Genomic DNA, 16,672 nt, shown 5'->3' on the forward strand with positions numbered 1-16,672 from the left:
GAAGGAAGGAAGGAAGGAAGGAAAACCCAGATGTCTGAAACATGCTATGTGCAACCCTGGACCAGGGTAAAGATGACACAGGACTATCTAAATGATAGAATTCACAGAGAACTCAAGAGTTCATAGGAAACTGTCACTCATCCCTATGCATGAACATTATTTACTAGGCTTCTCTCTTATCAACTGGCCTTCTGACCTTCTGACACGTGATCTTTACAACAGGTAGAATAAGAAGCACTCCTGTCTCCACGTCGACAGTGTTCATAAGTTATTAGTGTTTGTTTGCCATTCACTTTTCTGATTTCACCTGCCTCAGCAGAGGCTAAGTTCTGCACGGGCAGGGATTTCTATTTGAGTTAGTCATCAATGTATCTCAACCATTTACAAAGCCTGACACAAAGTCAATGGTTAAACAGATGTGGAGTGTGGTGGCTTGAATGAGAGAGGGCTAAAAGGCTCATATACCTGAATACTTAGTCCCCAGCTGGTGAGATGTGTCTTGGATTACAAAAGATATGAGTTTTAAAAAGTAGCACTGGTTTTTCATAGCAGAATGATAAAAACAAGCTCTGAGCACCTTCTGAGAGTTGGTTTTGTAGTATTTCTCATGCTGACACCCTTTCAATCATCACACATTCCTAGGCACCTGAGGGCTCTCAAAGTGATGCCACAGTGTTGGCATGAACAGTAGCTAACAGTGAATCTAAGCTGATTTTAGGAGTATGACAGGAAAGGGCAAAGTAGCAGTGCGTGAGTAACCTCCCGCCTCGCCCAGCATGGCCAGGGTCACTAAAGCAGGAATGAGCGACCTCCCGCCTTGCCCGGCAGCCAGCATTAGTAGAGTGCAGTAACTGTGTTACCTTCCACCTTCTCCAGCTTGGCCAGCGTCAGTCCTATTGCATTAGGGCGATGTGGGCTCCTTGTGGAGAACACTCCAGTCTTTGCCCCATTCAACCTAGGCGGCTGTACTTTTGCCTTGTAGTTCAAATGGCCGTTTTTGTGAAAAACAAACAAAATCCTATTGAAAACAAACCAAGCCATTTGTTTAAAAAGAGGACAAATTATTTTAGTATAATGACTTGAGAAGGGAATAGTTTTTATTAAATTTCTCAATCATGGGAAATGAGTCCTCCCTCCATCCTGGTGGGAAGAGAGTCATCTCCACACAAAGACTGGCATACAGCAAGAACTTAACATTTTCATAGCCACTTTGTACTGTAACAATCCTAGGAAGCATAATTTAGCCCTCACGCTGAGGGAGAAGAAATCGAAGCTCAGAAACATTCAACCTGACAAGGCCTTTCTAAACAGAACAGGAAAGATCTTTGTTATACATCTTTGCTATACTGTGGGTTAGCTGATTATTTATAATATATAAGTCATTCTTATATAAATGACCAAGTAAAGAACTCAACACAGGACTCAAAGCCAGGAACAAGAGCGTACAATTTATACAGGAACCACAAAACAGCTAACACTGAGCCTCAGTGATGATTAAGAGAATGAACTAAAAAACCTAACACTGCATTTCCCTCTAGGGCAAGGTAAACACGGGTAGAAACAGAACTCTTAATGAGAGCAAGTAGAATCCAAACTCTTATGGCTTTCTGCCTTTTAGGGAGGGTAAACTGAACTCTTCAAGGGCCTACAACAGGGCCCACAAACTTATTCTGTGAAAGGTCAGATGGCAAATATTTTAGGATTTGAGGCCAATCAGACATAGTTTCAACTATTCTGCTACCAGAGCAGAGTTTTACAGTGGTAGCCACACACAATACATAAACCAATAGGCATGCCAGAGACAGCATGCAGCTTCAGATCATGTTACACAGGCACAGCTGCGATCCCACAAGCGGATGTAGACAGATAAAGAGGGGACCACAGGTCACAGTTTGGTTGATTCTTATTGTAGAGACCAGCATAAGGACCCATGGGCAGAATCTAGGAGATCCATGGCTTCAGTTTAACACAAGGAAGCCGTCATAATTAGAACAAGCTGTAGTTAAAACATGTTCCTTCAGTGAATCCCAGATTCCTAAAGGTACCCAGATATGCAAACAACCAAAAGCAGAAATTGAGTATGGGAATCCATACATAATCTATAATCATATAGATTAGGGTGGTAGAGATGGCAGATACCAAAGATACCTTCAAATGACTGTGCTTTCTCAGGACCCAAACTACCACTTCTTAAACAACTTACCAAACATGAGAAAACTGTTCCAGGCCCATCAACGAATGCTCAGGATTATTAAAGATGCTCTTTCTGATCTTCAAACAGGCTCTGGAGTAGCTGCAAATGGACGGCTGCCTTGGAGTACCATTCTTGGCCAAGAAACACGACTCCAAGTAGCCTATTGGCTCAGTTAAAAGATTTCCTATGGAAGAAAATCGTGTAAGATCACTCAAAAGAAAAATCTAGGTACAAATACAACTACTAAAAACATGTTTAAGGGCTAGAGAGATGGCTCAGAGGTTAAGAGCACTGACTGCTCTTCCAAAGATCCTGAGTTCAATTCCCAGCAACCACATAGTGGCTCTCAACCATCTGTAATGAGATCTGGGGCCTTCTTCTGGTGCTGCAAGCAGAATACTGTACAGATAATACATAAGTAAATCTTTTTTTTTAAAAAAAATGTTTAAATATAGAGTCCTACTAAGTAACTCAGGCCAGCCTCAAACTCATGAACCTCCAGCATCAGTCCCATCTCCCAGCTGCTGGGAAAACAGTTGTGCACCAGCATACCCACCTCAATTTTTAAGTGTAGTTATATAAATACATAAATTACACTAACATAACAAATGTGTTGATTATATATTGAGGTATAAATTACAATTTATATTTATAATTACTTCTTTTATGTTCTTTGAAGAGATCTCCATTTTTACCACATTTGCATTAAATCTATTTTATTAGCACAACCAGGAAGGCTATAAATCTGGGACTGTCTCTCACAAAACTCTATTACTTATACATAGCAAAGATTATATGCAATATGTACGGAAAAACCATAACAAGCCCAGCAGGCACACAACTACAGTGCTCCTTGCATGCCTGCGGACTACCTTCGGAGCTGCAATCCAATCTTTATCACCATGTTTCCTTTCAGAACATGACCTTATCATATGTACTTTTGAGCCTAAACAATACTTCATTTACTCCTAATTCTGTAAAAGCAGACACCACACTGTATATTAGCTTCCTAGACTGGCTTTCTCTGTCCATCTATATTGTGTATATTTCTGACAACTTCCAAGTTTCTTCCAAGAGTATTTTCAGGTACTACTGTTTGTTTGGGTTTGTTTTGTTTTTTTTTTATTATTGTTGCTAAATTCTCCATCCATGTTCCTGTGTAATAGGATTAAAGACGAAGAAACTGGGACCAAATGACAGCATCAGCCACACACATCCTAGTCCTCTGTAGCTTCCTAAAGAAAAAGGACCACAAAACACATGGCCGGCCCACAGCTACTGTGCTGGGACTACGGCCAAACCACACCCCCGTGTACCAAGAACGTGCTACGTCACTCTCATTGGCCTTGGCAGGTCACGTGATCGTGGAGACACGTGACCCTCACTTTGGCGGCAAAGACAAGAAGGCCCGTCAGGCAGTTCGCGTTCTTCTCGGCAAGGAAGCTGGCCGCGGCGCCTACGAGTCCCTATAATTTACCTGTCTCCAGGGCCGGCTGAGTGCACCCGCACGGGGCCGCTGGGGTGCAGGAACCCCGCTCCGCCAAGCCGCGCATGGCTGCAGGCCGCTGAATCGTCCACACGCCGTACGCAGCTTCCCGCTTCCGCTTCCGCCCTGTGGGCTTGGGCGCCTGCGCAGTTGTCGCTCGGTGCCGGGTCTTGGAGAACGCAGTCAATGGCGGCCCAGTTTCCGCGTGGAGGGCTGCGGTGGTCGCAGAGAAGCTGTGCGGGCGGCCCACCTTCTATCCATTATGCGGCATGCAGTGTGCCCTCCGAGGATGGTACACATGGATAAAGATGTGCACGCCAAGATACTCTTGAATTATAAGCGTCCTCCATGACTAAAAAATGACCCAGCGTTTTAAAGGGAAATGGCGTGTAAACTATGGCCGCACAGCTAAAGAACTGAAATTTGGGAGCTTAATTTTCTTTTTTTCTTTCTTTTTTTTTTTTTTTTTTTTTTTTTTACATTTATGTGTCCGTGGGAGCATGTGGAAGTCAGATGACAGTGCAGGAGGCGCTTCTCTCCTTTCACCGCGTGGCTCCGCTCCGGTTATCAAATTCGGCTCGTCAGTGTTAGCGGGTTCCTTTACCCGCTGAGCCAAAGAACTGGAGGTTAAATATATAAAATTCTGTTTGGCCGTGGGCTGCATGTTGTATTTGCCACCCTGCTCCACTTTTTCAGTAATAACTATTTGTCGAGAAAGAAGCCCAAATAAATCAAGAGTGGTGTATATTATTACAGCCAACCTAGCCTAGGAGTTAATAAATAGGGACGTTTCGTGAGCTCCAAACCGCCAGAACCAAGATGAGAGTAAAGAGCCAGCACACACATTGAAAAGCTGGGACCGGCAAGAATTGTATTTTAATCTCATGCAATATCCAGTTGCCGGCGCTTTAACCACTTGTAAGAGTCTTTTAGCCAAACTGTTTCTTTGCGTACATGATTGTGTTTCTGGAATTTCAAAATCTTGGTTGGGGGGTGGGGGTGGGCAGCGAGAATCCACCTATTACCTGTAACGGTAACGTAAAATATTAAAAATAAGCAAGTCCGCAGACTAAAGGCTTAACTATGAAAAGCTATTTCTTCTAAGTTCATTGTCACAGACTAGCAAGTCACGAGTGGGAAATAACCAGTATTAGGAGGCAGGTGTTTAAGAGGAAATTGTGGGTTTTATGAGGAAATTGTGGTTTTTTTTTTTTTTAAGTTAAAACTGATACTGTGTCCTCTATCAAGAGTCTTGTACATGAAATTTACGAAAGGCTTTTTTCTTTTAGGAGACACTGGTCTTGTCTAGCTGGAGAAACAAGTTTGAGTACCTTCGGGCAACATCTGCACGCTTTTAAAAATGAACCGAATAAAAGCTGCAGTTGCCACTAGTCGGCGCTATTAATACGAGAGTCAAACTGAACAGTGGAAGGTATTTGTCCTCCAGAAAGACATGTTAGTCACTTGCTAATCATACCAAAAGTGTGTAATTACTAACTGTGCCAACTACTGAAACTCAAAGTAGACTTGGAGACACTAGATCTAGGAATCTGCCTTTAAAAACAACCTCAAGGAACTGGAGAGATGGCTCAAGCAGTTGAAAGCACCGCAGCTCTTCCAGAAGATCCAGGTTAGATTTCGAGCACCCATGTTGGGCAGCTCACAACGGGCAGTAACTCCACTTCCACGGGATCTGATGCCTCTTCTGGCCTCCACGGGCACCTGCACATATGTACACACACACTATATACACATATACTGGGGAGGCAGAAGCAGGCTGATCCCTGTGAGTTGGAGGCCAGCCAGGGCCACACACAGTAAGTCTTCAGATGTAGTTCCTGCATGCCCAAACTCCTTCCTGCCACAAGAAAAGGGCAGTACAGAGTGGAGCTCAGGTACTCCACTCTGGGGAGATTCTAATTCGTGATCTCAGACCTCCAAACCAACAAGAAAACAGAAATAATTTGGTTCACACTGGTGTCTGGGTAGAGCTAAGAAAACAATATAAGTTTATAGGCAACGGTGGAGGGAAACAGGACAAGGGGCTGGCGAGGTGGCTCAGTGGGTAAAGCACTTGCCATGCATGTCAGGGGCTAGAGTTCAGGTTGCCAGAACCCATGTAAATGCCAGGGAGGTGTAGTGACCTCCTGGAGCTAGAGACAAACAATCCCTGGAAGAAGCTGGCTTGCTCAAGCATGAACTCTGGGTTCAAGTGAGAGAGCCTACCTGAATATATAAAATGGAGAGCCCCTGAGGGAGACAAACATCTGGTCTCACAGGCATATCTTTTTTAGAGAGAGCAGTATGTGCTGTTTTTGAACACAAACCCACTCACTTTCACTAGTACCCAAGAATACATACACACTTTTTATTTTTAAAGCAGACTCTTCTCAGTTGGAAGAGTGTTTGCCTGGTATGTACAAAGTCCTTGGTTCGAGCCCTAGCACTGCATGAAGCTAGGGACACATGCTTCCGAGGTGAGTTTCTGGCCAGCCCGGACTCTATAAAACCCTGTCTTCAAAAAGACCAACGATAAAGAAAAGAAAAACCTGAGTGGTTAAGAACACTGTTGCTCTTGTAGAATGCCTAAGTTCAATTCCCAACACCCACATGGACAGGTGTTAACTCCCCATAACTGTAGTTCTAAGGGATCTTGCAATCCTCCAAGTCTCCACTCCGGAGAGGTGAGCGCTCCTCCCGTCTCCATGTCCCATTCCTATGGCACCAGCACTGCTCCCTTTGGGGGAGCGTGTTAATGCTACTTTAATATAGGTTTTAAGTATGGGTGTTAAAGAAAGAGAGGCACTCTCATAGAGAGGACAGCACAGCCAAGAGCCAGGCTGGAGGCTCCTCGGAGAGGAAGCTGCTGCATTCGCTGCTTTCTTTCGGAATGATTTGTTTTCTGTTTTGTTTCTCCACGAGACCAGATTAAACCCTAGTGAACAAAGATGGCCTGCCATTCGGTGCTTTACCACCCTCCTCCCCATTGCAGCACATATCAAGATGCTGTCTTGGCAACAGCTTAGCCTGCAAGTGATGATTCAATGTACGTTTTTCACAAACTCAGCTTTAAAAAAAATAGAAGTAGAAGGTCCAGATTCACACACAGAAGTAAATGATGTTTATAATTCCAAAATATTTTGCAAGAAGTTCTAGAATAAGACTTGTTTAGATTAGCTCAGCGAGCCATGTAAAGCTTGAATAAAATTCTGAAATTACATCAATAACTGACAAAATTCACAAAAAACTATATACTTTCAAAATATTAAGTGTTCATATCAAATTGCTGTCTTCTCACAATTACCAAATATATGTTTCTTCTTAAAGGAAAATCAACTACTCACCCCTTCCCCTGCTCTTATTTGTCCCTCCCTCTACTATCTTCCCCCACATACATATGTACATCCTCAGACAGCACACACACCACACACACACACACACACACTATTGTCTATGTGTTAGAGCCTTTGAAAGTTAGTTCTCTCTTTCAGATAAGATCTACATGGAAAAAACACAAGCTAAAACAGTAATGCAAATTGTAGCAATTGCTACAATGTTTCAGTAAAATTTTACAAGAGAAGATGTGTATGCTATATTCATCGCTGAGTATTGTTAAGACAGAACATAGCTATCAGGGTCGTCTTCTGAGCAGTTCTCTTGTAGACCCTGTGGACTTGATGGTGTTTCTGGATCTTGATCTGCTTTGGCTTTTTCCTTCGTTTCTGTAAAATCAAAACACAAAATAATAGAGTCAATAGACAATTTTGGCACAGCCTGTCACTCACTTGGAAGAGGGAGACCATGCTACAGGCTTGCATACACATTTCAGCTAAATTAGATAGCAAAATGTCGTGTCACTTCACAGAGATGTGGGGTTTGTGGGGTTTTTTGTTTTTTTGTTTTTGGAGACAGGGTTTCTGTGTGTAGCCCTGGCTGTGCTGGAATTCACTTTGTAGACCAGGCTGGTCTCAAACTCACAGAGATCCACCTGCCTCTGCCTCCCAGGTGCTGGGGTTAAAGGTGTGCATCACCACCGTCCGATGGGATTCTTTTTTAGAGAGAGCAGTATGTGCTGTTTTTGAGAGATTTATTTTTAAGTGTATTTGTGTGCTGGGTTCGTTTGTGTGCACCAGGCGTGTGCAGGAGTCCTTCAAGGCTAGAGAAAGGCATTAGACCTCCTGGAACTGGAATTACAGGCACTTGTAAAGAAAGTCACCATGGGTGCTAGAAGCCAAATTTGAGTCTTCTGCAAGAACAGTACATGCTCTTAACCGCTAAGCCCTCTCTCCTCTAGGCCAAGGTGGATTTTGTTGGCTTGTTTTGTTTTACAGAGTCGCATTATGTAGCACCAGCTGTGTGGAACTCACTATGCATGCTGACCTGGAACTCACGGAGATCCACCTACCTCTGCCCCTTCAATGCTAGGATTAAAGGTGTACACCAGCACCCCTAGCTCAGGATTCTGTGTTTAAAAAGAGGGATGTATGTCTCTATCCTCTCTCCCTTTCTCTCTTTCTCTCTCTCAGTGTGCGTGCGTGTGTGTGTGTGTGTGTGTGTGTGTGTGTGTGTGTGTGTGTGCGTGCACGCGTACGTGTGTGGCCTTTTTAGGGGTTGAGAAATGTCTGACTGCTTAAGAGGACTTGGGGCTCTTCCAGAGGACCGAGCAATAAAAACCAACCAGCACAGTTACATAGTGAGTACTAGCTCAGAAACCAAAAAAGAGCATTTTTTGCACATAATTAATCCTATTCCAGGTTTGTTTCTCTTACTATGGTTTCTCAAAATGGGTAAATAGAATTCCCAATTATTTAAATGTTTTGGAAATGTGCCAACAGAATGTTGGTCACCTGAAAAATATCTTTTCTTCGAAAGGATTCAGTGATAGTTACAGCTCCCATTGAGATAACTAGCTACTGTGAGCAGCTGCTTTCGATCACGAATCTAGAGGGAGTTGTTGCTATTCAAATATCCTACCTTGAGAGAAACGATAGGCACCATCACTGTCCTGGTAGGCAAGAGGGTCCTGTCCTTGGGCCCCACCTGTTTCCTGGGTTTGTTCTGGAAGGTAGTCTTTAGGCCCATCCCTTTTCTCACAGGTCTTGATAGAGAGGTCTTCAGGCCCAGGCATTTCATGGCAGGCTTCAGGTGAATATTCTTCAGGCCCAGGTGAGTCTTGGATTGTTTCAGGAGAGGAAACTTTAGGCTCAGTGAGTTTGTAGATCTCATGAGAAATGAATTCAGGTTCCGTTCCTCCTTGGAGTGTTTTTATAGAAACGTCTTCAGATGCACTGGGTTCTCGTGTTTCAGGAAAGCAGCCTTCAGTCACAGCCAAGCCCTGATCTGCTTGGCAAGCGGTTTTCTCTGGTGTGACTGATTTGGGGCATGCGTCAAGTGGGCAGCCTTCAGGCACATCTGATGGGGGGAGTGCTGCAGGAGAGCATCCTGGGCCAACAGCATCTCCAAGTGTTGTCCAGGGAACAACGGCTGCCTCTTGATGTGTTTTAGGAGACAGGACTTCAGGCCTGGCCACATCTTGGCACATTTTCAAAGTATGTTCTTGAAGCGCAGCTGGTTCCTGGGACATTTTAGGAGAAAGCGCCTCAGGTCCAGCCGTATCTTGGGGTGCCTTGAAAGAGTGGTTTTGGGGTACAGCTGGTTCCTGGGACATTTTAGGAGAGAGCGCCTCAGGTCCAGCCGTATCTTGGGGTGCTTTTGAAGAATGGTCTTGGGGCACGGCTGTTTCCCACCACATTTTAGGAGAGAGCACCTCGGGTTCAGCCGTGTCTTGGCACATTTTAGAAGAATGTTGAAGTGCAGTCATTTCCTGGCACGTGCTAGGAGAGAGGTCTTCCGGTTTGGCCGTGTGTTTGTATGTTTGAGAGTGGTTCTGTATTGCTCCCTCCTGGTGCACTTCAGCACAGTGTTGTGCAGGCACAGCTTCTGGGGGGCACACCACCAGTGGGGGGACTGCAGTCACGGGGCTTACAGGGCACTCCATTTCTTCCTGCACCCTTTGCTTTTCTGCCTGCACCTTTGTGCCTCTTTGTCTCGTTCGGCCTCTTGAATTTCCTTTTCCTGTGCTTTGACACTTGCGTTTTTTCTGTTCTCTGCAGAGAGACCAGAATGACTGTCAGCAACAGGGCTACAGGATTTAAATGGATGCTTCCAATACCCACCCCTGTCTTTGTGGCCTTGTTATTTGACCTTAAACAAGCCCTTACTCTCCCCAGACCTCAGTCTCTGAGTTTGCAAAATGAACAGTCCTGAGAGTCCTCAGTGTTCACTTGCTCGGAAAGTGTCCATGCAGGATTTTATGGTTTTAAAACTAGAGTGTGTGCGCATGTGTGTGTGTGTGTGTGTGCATGCGTGTGTATGTGTAATGGGGGGGGATGAGAGAGAACACTCAATCTTGAGAAGGTGGTTCTGAGGGTAAAGGACTTAGCTGAACTCTATCTTCAGCACCCAGGTGAAAACAGTGTGTGGTGCCGTGAGTTTATAATCTCAGAGCTGCAGAGGCAGAGATCCCTGGACCCTCCTGGCCAGCTAGTGGATCCTAATCAATAAGCTCCAGGCCAGTGAGAGACCCTGTCTCAAAGGTGGTGGCTATTGTTCCTGAATATGACACTTCAGGTTGTCTGCCTACTTGCTCACACTTGCACGCATGCACACACACACACACACACACACACACACAAATACAGATATGTGCATATACCTGTACATATGCATGCGCTAGAGAGAGGATGTTAACGTAACCTAAGAATATATGAAAAACCTATGGAAATTCACTGCTTGGTGAGCTAACTAAAGTCTTTATTAGGACTGAGGTGATGGGTCAGGCCGTCCTGCAAAGACTGCTGGCCTGCATTCATTTGCAATCCATGTGGTGGGAGAAGAAAACTGACCCAGGATGCATGCAGTGGGAGGAGAGAAGTGACTCCCCAAAGTTGTCCTCTGACTTCTGCATGCACGGATGCACGCACACCCTCACATACTAAATCAATAAAATGTAACTTAAAATATAACTACAAAATCGAGCTTGGATGGAGAGATGGATCAAGAGTTAAAAGAATATACTATTCTGGCCAAGGACTCAAATTTGTTTCCCACCATCCACATGGGGCAACTCACAACTGCATATAATGCCAGCTCCAGAGGGATCCCATGGACCTCTGGCCTCTGGGTGCATCTGTTCTCACGTGCATGTGCACACACAATTTTTAAAATATGAAACAAAGCCAGTGAGATGGCTCAGTGGGTAAAGGAACTTGCCATCAAGCCCAATTCATCCCTAGGGCTTGTATGGTGGACATAACCAACTGTGAAAGTTGGGTTCTGACTCTCTAATAAATTCTTTTTCTCTCAAGTCATCGTCATCATCAAGGCCAAAGAGACAGTTCAGTGGAAAACACACAGATAAAATAAAATGTAAAGCTGGGTGTAGTGATGCACACCTTTAATCCCAGCACTTGGGAGGTAGCGGCAGGTGAATCTCTGTGAGTTCTAGGATAGCCAGGGCCACACAGAGAAACCCTATCTCAAAAAAAAAGTAAAATAATAATAATAAAATTTGTTTTAAAGATACAAAACTATCTGAGTGGCCTAAAGTTTAGTCCATGCTCCCTCGTGACTAGGGCAAGTCATTCATCCTCTCCATTTCTTGACTACCTTATAGGTAAGATGAGACAAATAATACCTTCCAATTGTGTGTGGTGGCCTTAAGAATTATGGCCTTGGGTAAATGACTCACAAACAGTATAAAGTAGGGCTACAGCATTACCATAGGAGCCATCTCTAGGCTTCCCTATGTCTCTGGCACTATCCTGCCATATTTCCTTCAGGCCAGGAGGTAAATGCTATTATCGCCATTATGCGGAGGACAAAATTGAGGTGCAATGGGATGTTCTGTAAATTGCCCAAGGCCAGTGACTAGGAAGTTGGGATGTCAGGATGGTCATTTCTGCTTATCAGCTAGGCCCTCCCACCTGCCCTCTAATTTTAACGTACATGAACGCTCTGCCTGCATGTCCATCTATACGGCGTGGGAGCAATGCTCTTGACGGCTGAGCTGTCTCTCCAGCCCCTTGTTTTCATGTGTCAGTATGTGTTCTCACTAAGCCACGTGAGGCCTAGAACTCACAGCTTCCAACCACCACTCTCTCGAGGGCTGGGGTTATTCATATGCACTACCAAGCAGGCCTTATGCACCTTTTTTTTTAAACACTAGCAGAACCAATAAAGGGTAGCAAGAGCTACCCTGGATGATCCAGCTTCAGTGGCTGGAGTCTGCCTCAGGAGATGGTGAAAATACAGAGAAAGAAAAAAGGGGAAATTTCTGTTGCCATGACTCTACTGCTGAGACATTGGGCAAGAGAGTAAACCCACTGGAGAGTACATTAAAAACAAACAAAATAAAACACACAGGCACACCACCACCTGACATAGGATGCATGGGAAAATGGCGTGAGCAAGAGCATGGACGTGCAACATGCACACTCATGCCTGCCTCAGGTAAGGAACCTACCCAAGGAGCCATTGCGACGTCTGCTTCTCCTGCACTTCGGCTTTCCTCTTCCTGAGTTGCTCTCTGTTCCTCAGACTCCAAGTTCCAATGACTTCTGCTGGGTGAGAAGGAAAGTTACTGGGGGATGTAACGGTGACCCGCGGGTACCTCAGCAAGTATCCTGCCCCCGAGCTTTGTTTATTTAGTTATTATTTGTAAGTCTTATTATTTCATGTCTATGGGTGTTTTGTCTGCATGTGTGTCTGCACCACGTGTATACCTGGTGCCTAAGGGGGCCAGAAGAGGGCATCAGATACCTTGGACCTGGCATTAGGGACAGTTAAGAAACATTTGAACCCAGTTCCTCTGGAAGATCAACAAGTGCTCTTAAATGCTGAGTCATTTCTCCAGCCCCCTACAGATTTTTAGACCCCCTATTCTGAGTTTTACCCTTGATTTTTGAGGTCGAGGACCATGTCTTCCTTGTTCTTGCACCTTCAGAGAATATGGAAGAGATTTTTTTTTTTTTTTGAGGCAGGGTCTCACACGGCAGACCTGGCCTGGAACTTGCTGGGTAGACTAGGCTGGCCTCAGACTCACAGAGATCCGCCTGCCTCTGCCCCTGAGTGCTGGAAGAGGAGGCATGCAGCAACGCACACCCAGTGGAGCAGACATTTAGTGAGAATTTGAGTGAGAAAAGCTTAGAGTCCTACACAGATGGTATTTGTTCAAAAGTGCACTATTGACCTACTGACTTATTAAAAATTATATTTGTTTAAGTAATAGAAGAAAAATAGGTCATGTTTGGTCATCTTTGACATAATAACCTACTTTCATTGTATTCCCTATTTGCATCCAGGCCATATATTATTCAAAGTAGTTATGATAGCACACTGTGATCCTATCTTTTATTAACCTAACTTAGATCAAAGATAGTTCCTTCACACAGTCTTCAACACTCTAATTTCCCTGTGACACGGTACTTAAGCTAGCTGACACATCGCTAGCCAGTCACTCCACTCACGGGAAACACAGCATATCACTACTTGTTTTTGTCCTTTTTATATCAAACTGTAATCATATCCAACTGATAGTTGAGTGATGGTGACACACATCTTTAATCCCAGCTCTCCAGGAGACAAAGGTAGGCGGGTCACTGAGTTCAATGTCAGCCTGGTCTACAAAGTGAGTTCCAGACCAGCCTGGGCTACACAGAGAAACCTGATGATAATAATAATAGTAATCCCCAACTGAAATAAGCATATTCACTCATCTAACCTTTCTTTTTCTTTTGGAGAAAGGAATGGTAGACAGGGTGCATTCTGTCTAGAGGGATCTGGCACATCTGTAGGTGGCCTTGGATTCCCAATCCCAAGCCTCCAGAGTGCTCCACCACATCTGTTCAACTTGTGCTTTTATTATTAGAATTTTGTCCTTAGGATTGTCTGTCTTTCTTTCTTTCTTTCTTTCTTTCTTTCTTTCTTTCTTTCTTTCTTTTTTTTTTTTTTTTTTTTTTTTTTTTTTTTTTTTTTTTTTTTTTTTCAAGACAGGGTTTCTCTGGGCTTTGGAGCCTGTCCTGGAACTAGCTCTGTCTGGTCTCGAACTCACAGAGATCCTCCTGCCTCTGCCTCCTGAGTGCTGGGATTAAAAGCGTGTGCCACCATCGCCCTTCAGGATTGTGTTTCTTAAAATTATTTGAGATACTCAGGGTACTATGAAAAGCAAATTCCGGCCTGGGATGATGGCTCAGCAGGTAAAGCACTTGCCTCGGAAGCATAACCACAGTTCATATCTCCAGTGCCCAAATGCACAGGTTAAGTGAGTCCAGTGGTTGGCCCGCAACTCTAGTTCATAGGGCCTGACATGGGGATTCCCAAAGCAAACGGGCTAAGTAGACAGGTCAAACTGGCAAGCTTGGGGTTCAGGTTTGTGATTCTAACTCAATAAATAAGGAAGAGAATGATGAAGGAAAAAGACACTCAATGTCAACCTCTTGCCTAAACAACACACACACAAACACACGGGTTCATATACATGCAAATATCCACCACACACACAAAGTTTGCAAGAACATTTTTTTAAAGAAGTCTATTACCGTCTGGGTGGTGGTGGCGCATGCCTTTAATCCCAGCACTTGGGAGGCAGAGGAAGGCAGAAGGCTGTGAGTTCAAGGCCAGCCTGGTCTACAGAGTGAGTTCCAGGACAGGCTCCAAAGCTACACAGAGAAACCCTGTCTTGAAAAACCAAGGAAAAAAAAAAAAGAAGTCTATTTCTACCTAAGTTTGAGAAAAACTAGTAGGCCTTTGACACTAATCCTCTCAGCCTGTGGCTGTCCAATATGCACTGGGAACTCCAAGAAACGAAGTGCCCTTGGACTAGGACACTTATTGTTCTAAGACACAAGAGTTCTTTCTTTCTCTCCCTCTCTCCCTTCCTCCCTCCCTCCCTCCCCCCTCCCTCCATTCCTTTCTTTTCTTTTTTTTCTGGTAGTGCCGGGAATTGAACCTAGGGCCTCACACATGCTAGGTAAGCATTATGCTACTGAGCTCCATCCCCAGCCCAGGGATTCTTGATGAGGAAAAATTATATTTTCACCCACTTCTAATTACATTTTCCTCTACAGTGCGAATGTAAGTAAAAGCCACAGTGGCTTTAGCAGCGTGGCACTTTATCACTCAAATAAATGAATTTTTTTCCTATATGACACCACAATTCTTGCATGCAGTATCAGTGACCACTTGTGGGTATGGATCCGTTGGATCTGATGCTATGTTTATTGGACCCTCTACTGTATACATGACTTCATGCATCTATGAATAAGCACATATATTGCTATATCACAATTTTAACAATGTTGATTACTCTCTTAGTGCAATGATGTCTTTAATTTTTTTTTATTTTAAGAAAGGGTAAGCCGGGCGATGGTGGCGCACGCCTTTAATCCCAGCACTCGGGAGGCAGAGGCCGGTGGATCTCTGTGAGTTCGAGACCAGCCTGGTCTGCAGAGCTAGTTCCAGGACAGGCTCCAAAGCCTCAGAGAAAAAGCAAAAACAAAAAACAAAAAAAAAAAAAAAACAAAACCAAAGAAAGGGTACATAGGTTCATCAGAAGCTACAAGTTTTTCAACTGTGCCTTTGAGTATCTCAAAGTCCAGGGTTCCACAAAACTTTGAGAAATCCTGCTTTAGAACAGACCGTAAGATAAATTAGAAGGCAAAAGAGTGGGCATTCAGATAGACCAGGCCCTAGTGGAACTCCTGTTGCTATATCCTTCCAGATGTCCTGCCAGCCTGCTCTGCCTTGGAACAGAAGGAGTGTCCTGGGTACCTTCACTATCTTTCATTGAAGAGAATTTCTCACTAATTGTTTACTGCCCATTGTGTTTCTTTAGACCCCGAGGTTCTTAGCATCAAAATGCAACTCAGCGGGTCACAGTCCATCTTCCCAGGGATGTATCCCATTTCTCTTTTATACCTAATCAATAAAAGAGGAAAATAACGTGTCCCCCGCAGCCACCACCTCTGCAGGTCTGTCATTACCTGGGACATGGGCTCTCCGTGGATGAGGGTCAGGTGTCTGGAGGAGCTTCAGATGAGATTCATCCTTCCCCACGTCCATCTCGGCACACCACCTTCTTGGTATTCGCTCTGACTTCACCAGCGCCCTAAAAGCTTTTTTTAAAATGTCAAAACTAACACTTAAAAAAGACACACACACACTCACTCAAGTTTGCTTGTCACTTCCCGCCTAAAAGTTTTATCTGGTTAGACCACAGCTGTGAGCAAATTCCACTCTTCTTTATCACACTGCACAGGTGTGAAGGGGGAAATGGCTGAGCTGACCCTGTCCTCCTGCAAGCTCCATATTTATCCAGGGAATCCCCTCTGGCACAATCTGGCGTGTGCAGCCTCCTGCCCAGCAGCCATGTGGTTCCTTGTGCCAGCATGTACCTGGATTCCTTTTTAAGGCACCGGATGACTGGGGGTTGTGCACTCCAGGCTGTGACTAGAGTGGTGGCTTTTTTAATGAATGAAGATGACTGAGTGGAGAAAGAACCCTGGGTCTAGGTTCTGATCAACTCAGTGGCCCAGAGCAACCCACATCCCTTTCCTGTGCCTCTGTTTGCAAAATGAGTAAATAGTCACTCTCTTGCCTAGCCTATTTCATATGTTTCTTCTTCTTCTTTTTTTTTTGTGGTGGGGGTGGTTTGAGACAGGGTTTCTCTGTGTAGCTTTGGAGCCTGTCCTGGAACTCACTCTGTAGATCAGGCTGGCCTCAAACTCACAGAGATCTGTCTGCTGGGATTAAAGGCATGCACCACCACCACCCAGCCTACATTTCTTATGACACTGAAGATTGTGGAGTTAGCTATTGATTAATCTTCCTGGATGTGACTCTTCACCTTCACCTATTGTAAACTATTAGCAAGCCTTGCTGTGTATCTCCCTAGAATAGGCAGGAAATCTCCTTCAAAGCCCTAACATTCAACG

At 44.5% G+C, this 16,672-nt stretch overlaps 2 protein-coding genes across 2 annotated transcripts; both read right to left on the reverse strand.

Annotated features, from left to right (window-relative positions):
* Nucleotides 1–834: 834 nt before the first annotated feature.
* LOC101998066 (tRNA (adenine(37)-N6)-methyltransferase-like) lies at nt 835–5,024 on the reverse strand. The gene is made up of 4 exons (XM_005362383.1): nt 5,012–5,024; nt 3,672–3,893; nt 2,204–2,378; nt 835–1,018 (listed from the first exon to the last, which is right to left on the reverse strand). Exons 1-4 carry the CDS (start codon nt 5,022–5,024, stop codon nt 835–837), a joined length of 594 nt encoding a protein of 197 aa, XP_005362440.1.
* A 2,189-nt stretch (nt 5,025–7,213) lies between these two features.
* Hemgn (hemogen) lies at nt 7,214–15,800 on the reverse strand. The gene is made up of 4 exons (XM_013351838.1): nt 15,722–15,800; nt 12,205–12,298; nt 8,655–9,787; nt 7,214–7,402 (listed from the first exon to the last, which is right to left on the reverse strand). Exons 1-4 carry the CDS (start codon nt 15,798–15,800, stop codon nt 7,293–7,295), a joined length of 1,416 nt encoding a protein of 471 aa, XP_013207292.1. The 3' UTR covers nt 7,214–7,292.
* Nucleotides 15,801–16,672: the final 872 nt, after the last annotated feature.

Source organism: Microtus ochrogaster, linkage group LG5 (assembly GCF_000317375.1).
Source record: "Microtus ochrogaster isolate Prairie Vole_2 linkage group LG5, MicOch1.0, whole genome shotgun sequence".
Lineage (NCBI taxonomy): Eukaryota > Metazoa > Chordata > Mammalia > Rodentia > Cricetidae > Microtus > Microtus ochrogaster.

Bases quoted from the DNA above. Each gene is read 5' to 3' on its own strand.
- Hemgn (XM_013351838.1), bottom strand. From the start codon at position 15,800: ATGGACGTGGGGAAGGATGAATCTCATCTGAAGCTCCTCCAGACACCT. The intron at 12,299-15,721 runs GTAATGACAGAC...CTCACCCAGCAG, and splicing joins ACGGAGAGCCCATGTCCCAG to AAGTCATTGGAACTTGGAGT. The intron at 7,403-8,654 runs GTAGGATATTTG...TTGATTTTACAG, and splicing joins TGCCTATCGTTTCTCTCAAG to AAACGAAGGAAAAAGCCAAA.
- LOC101998066 (XM_005362383.1), bottom strand. The intron at 2,379-3,671 runs GTAAATTATAGG...TTTCTTCCATAG, and splicing joins TCAGCCGGCCCTGGAGACAG to GAAATCTTTTAACTGAGCCA. The intron at 1,019-2,203 runs GTAAGTTGTTTA...TGTTTTCAATAG, and splicing joins GAACAGTTTTCTCATGTTTG to GATTTTGTTTGTTTTTCACA.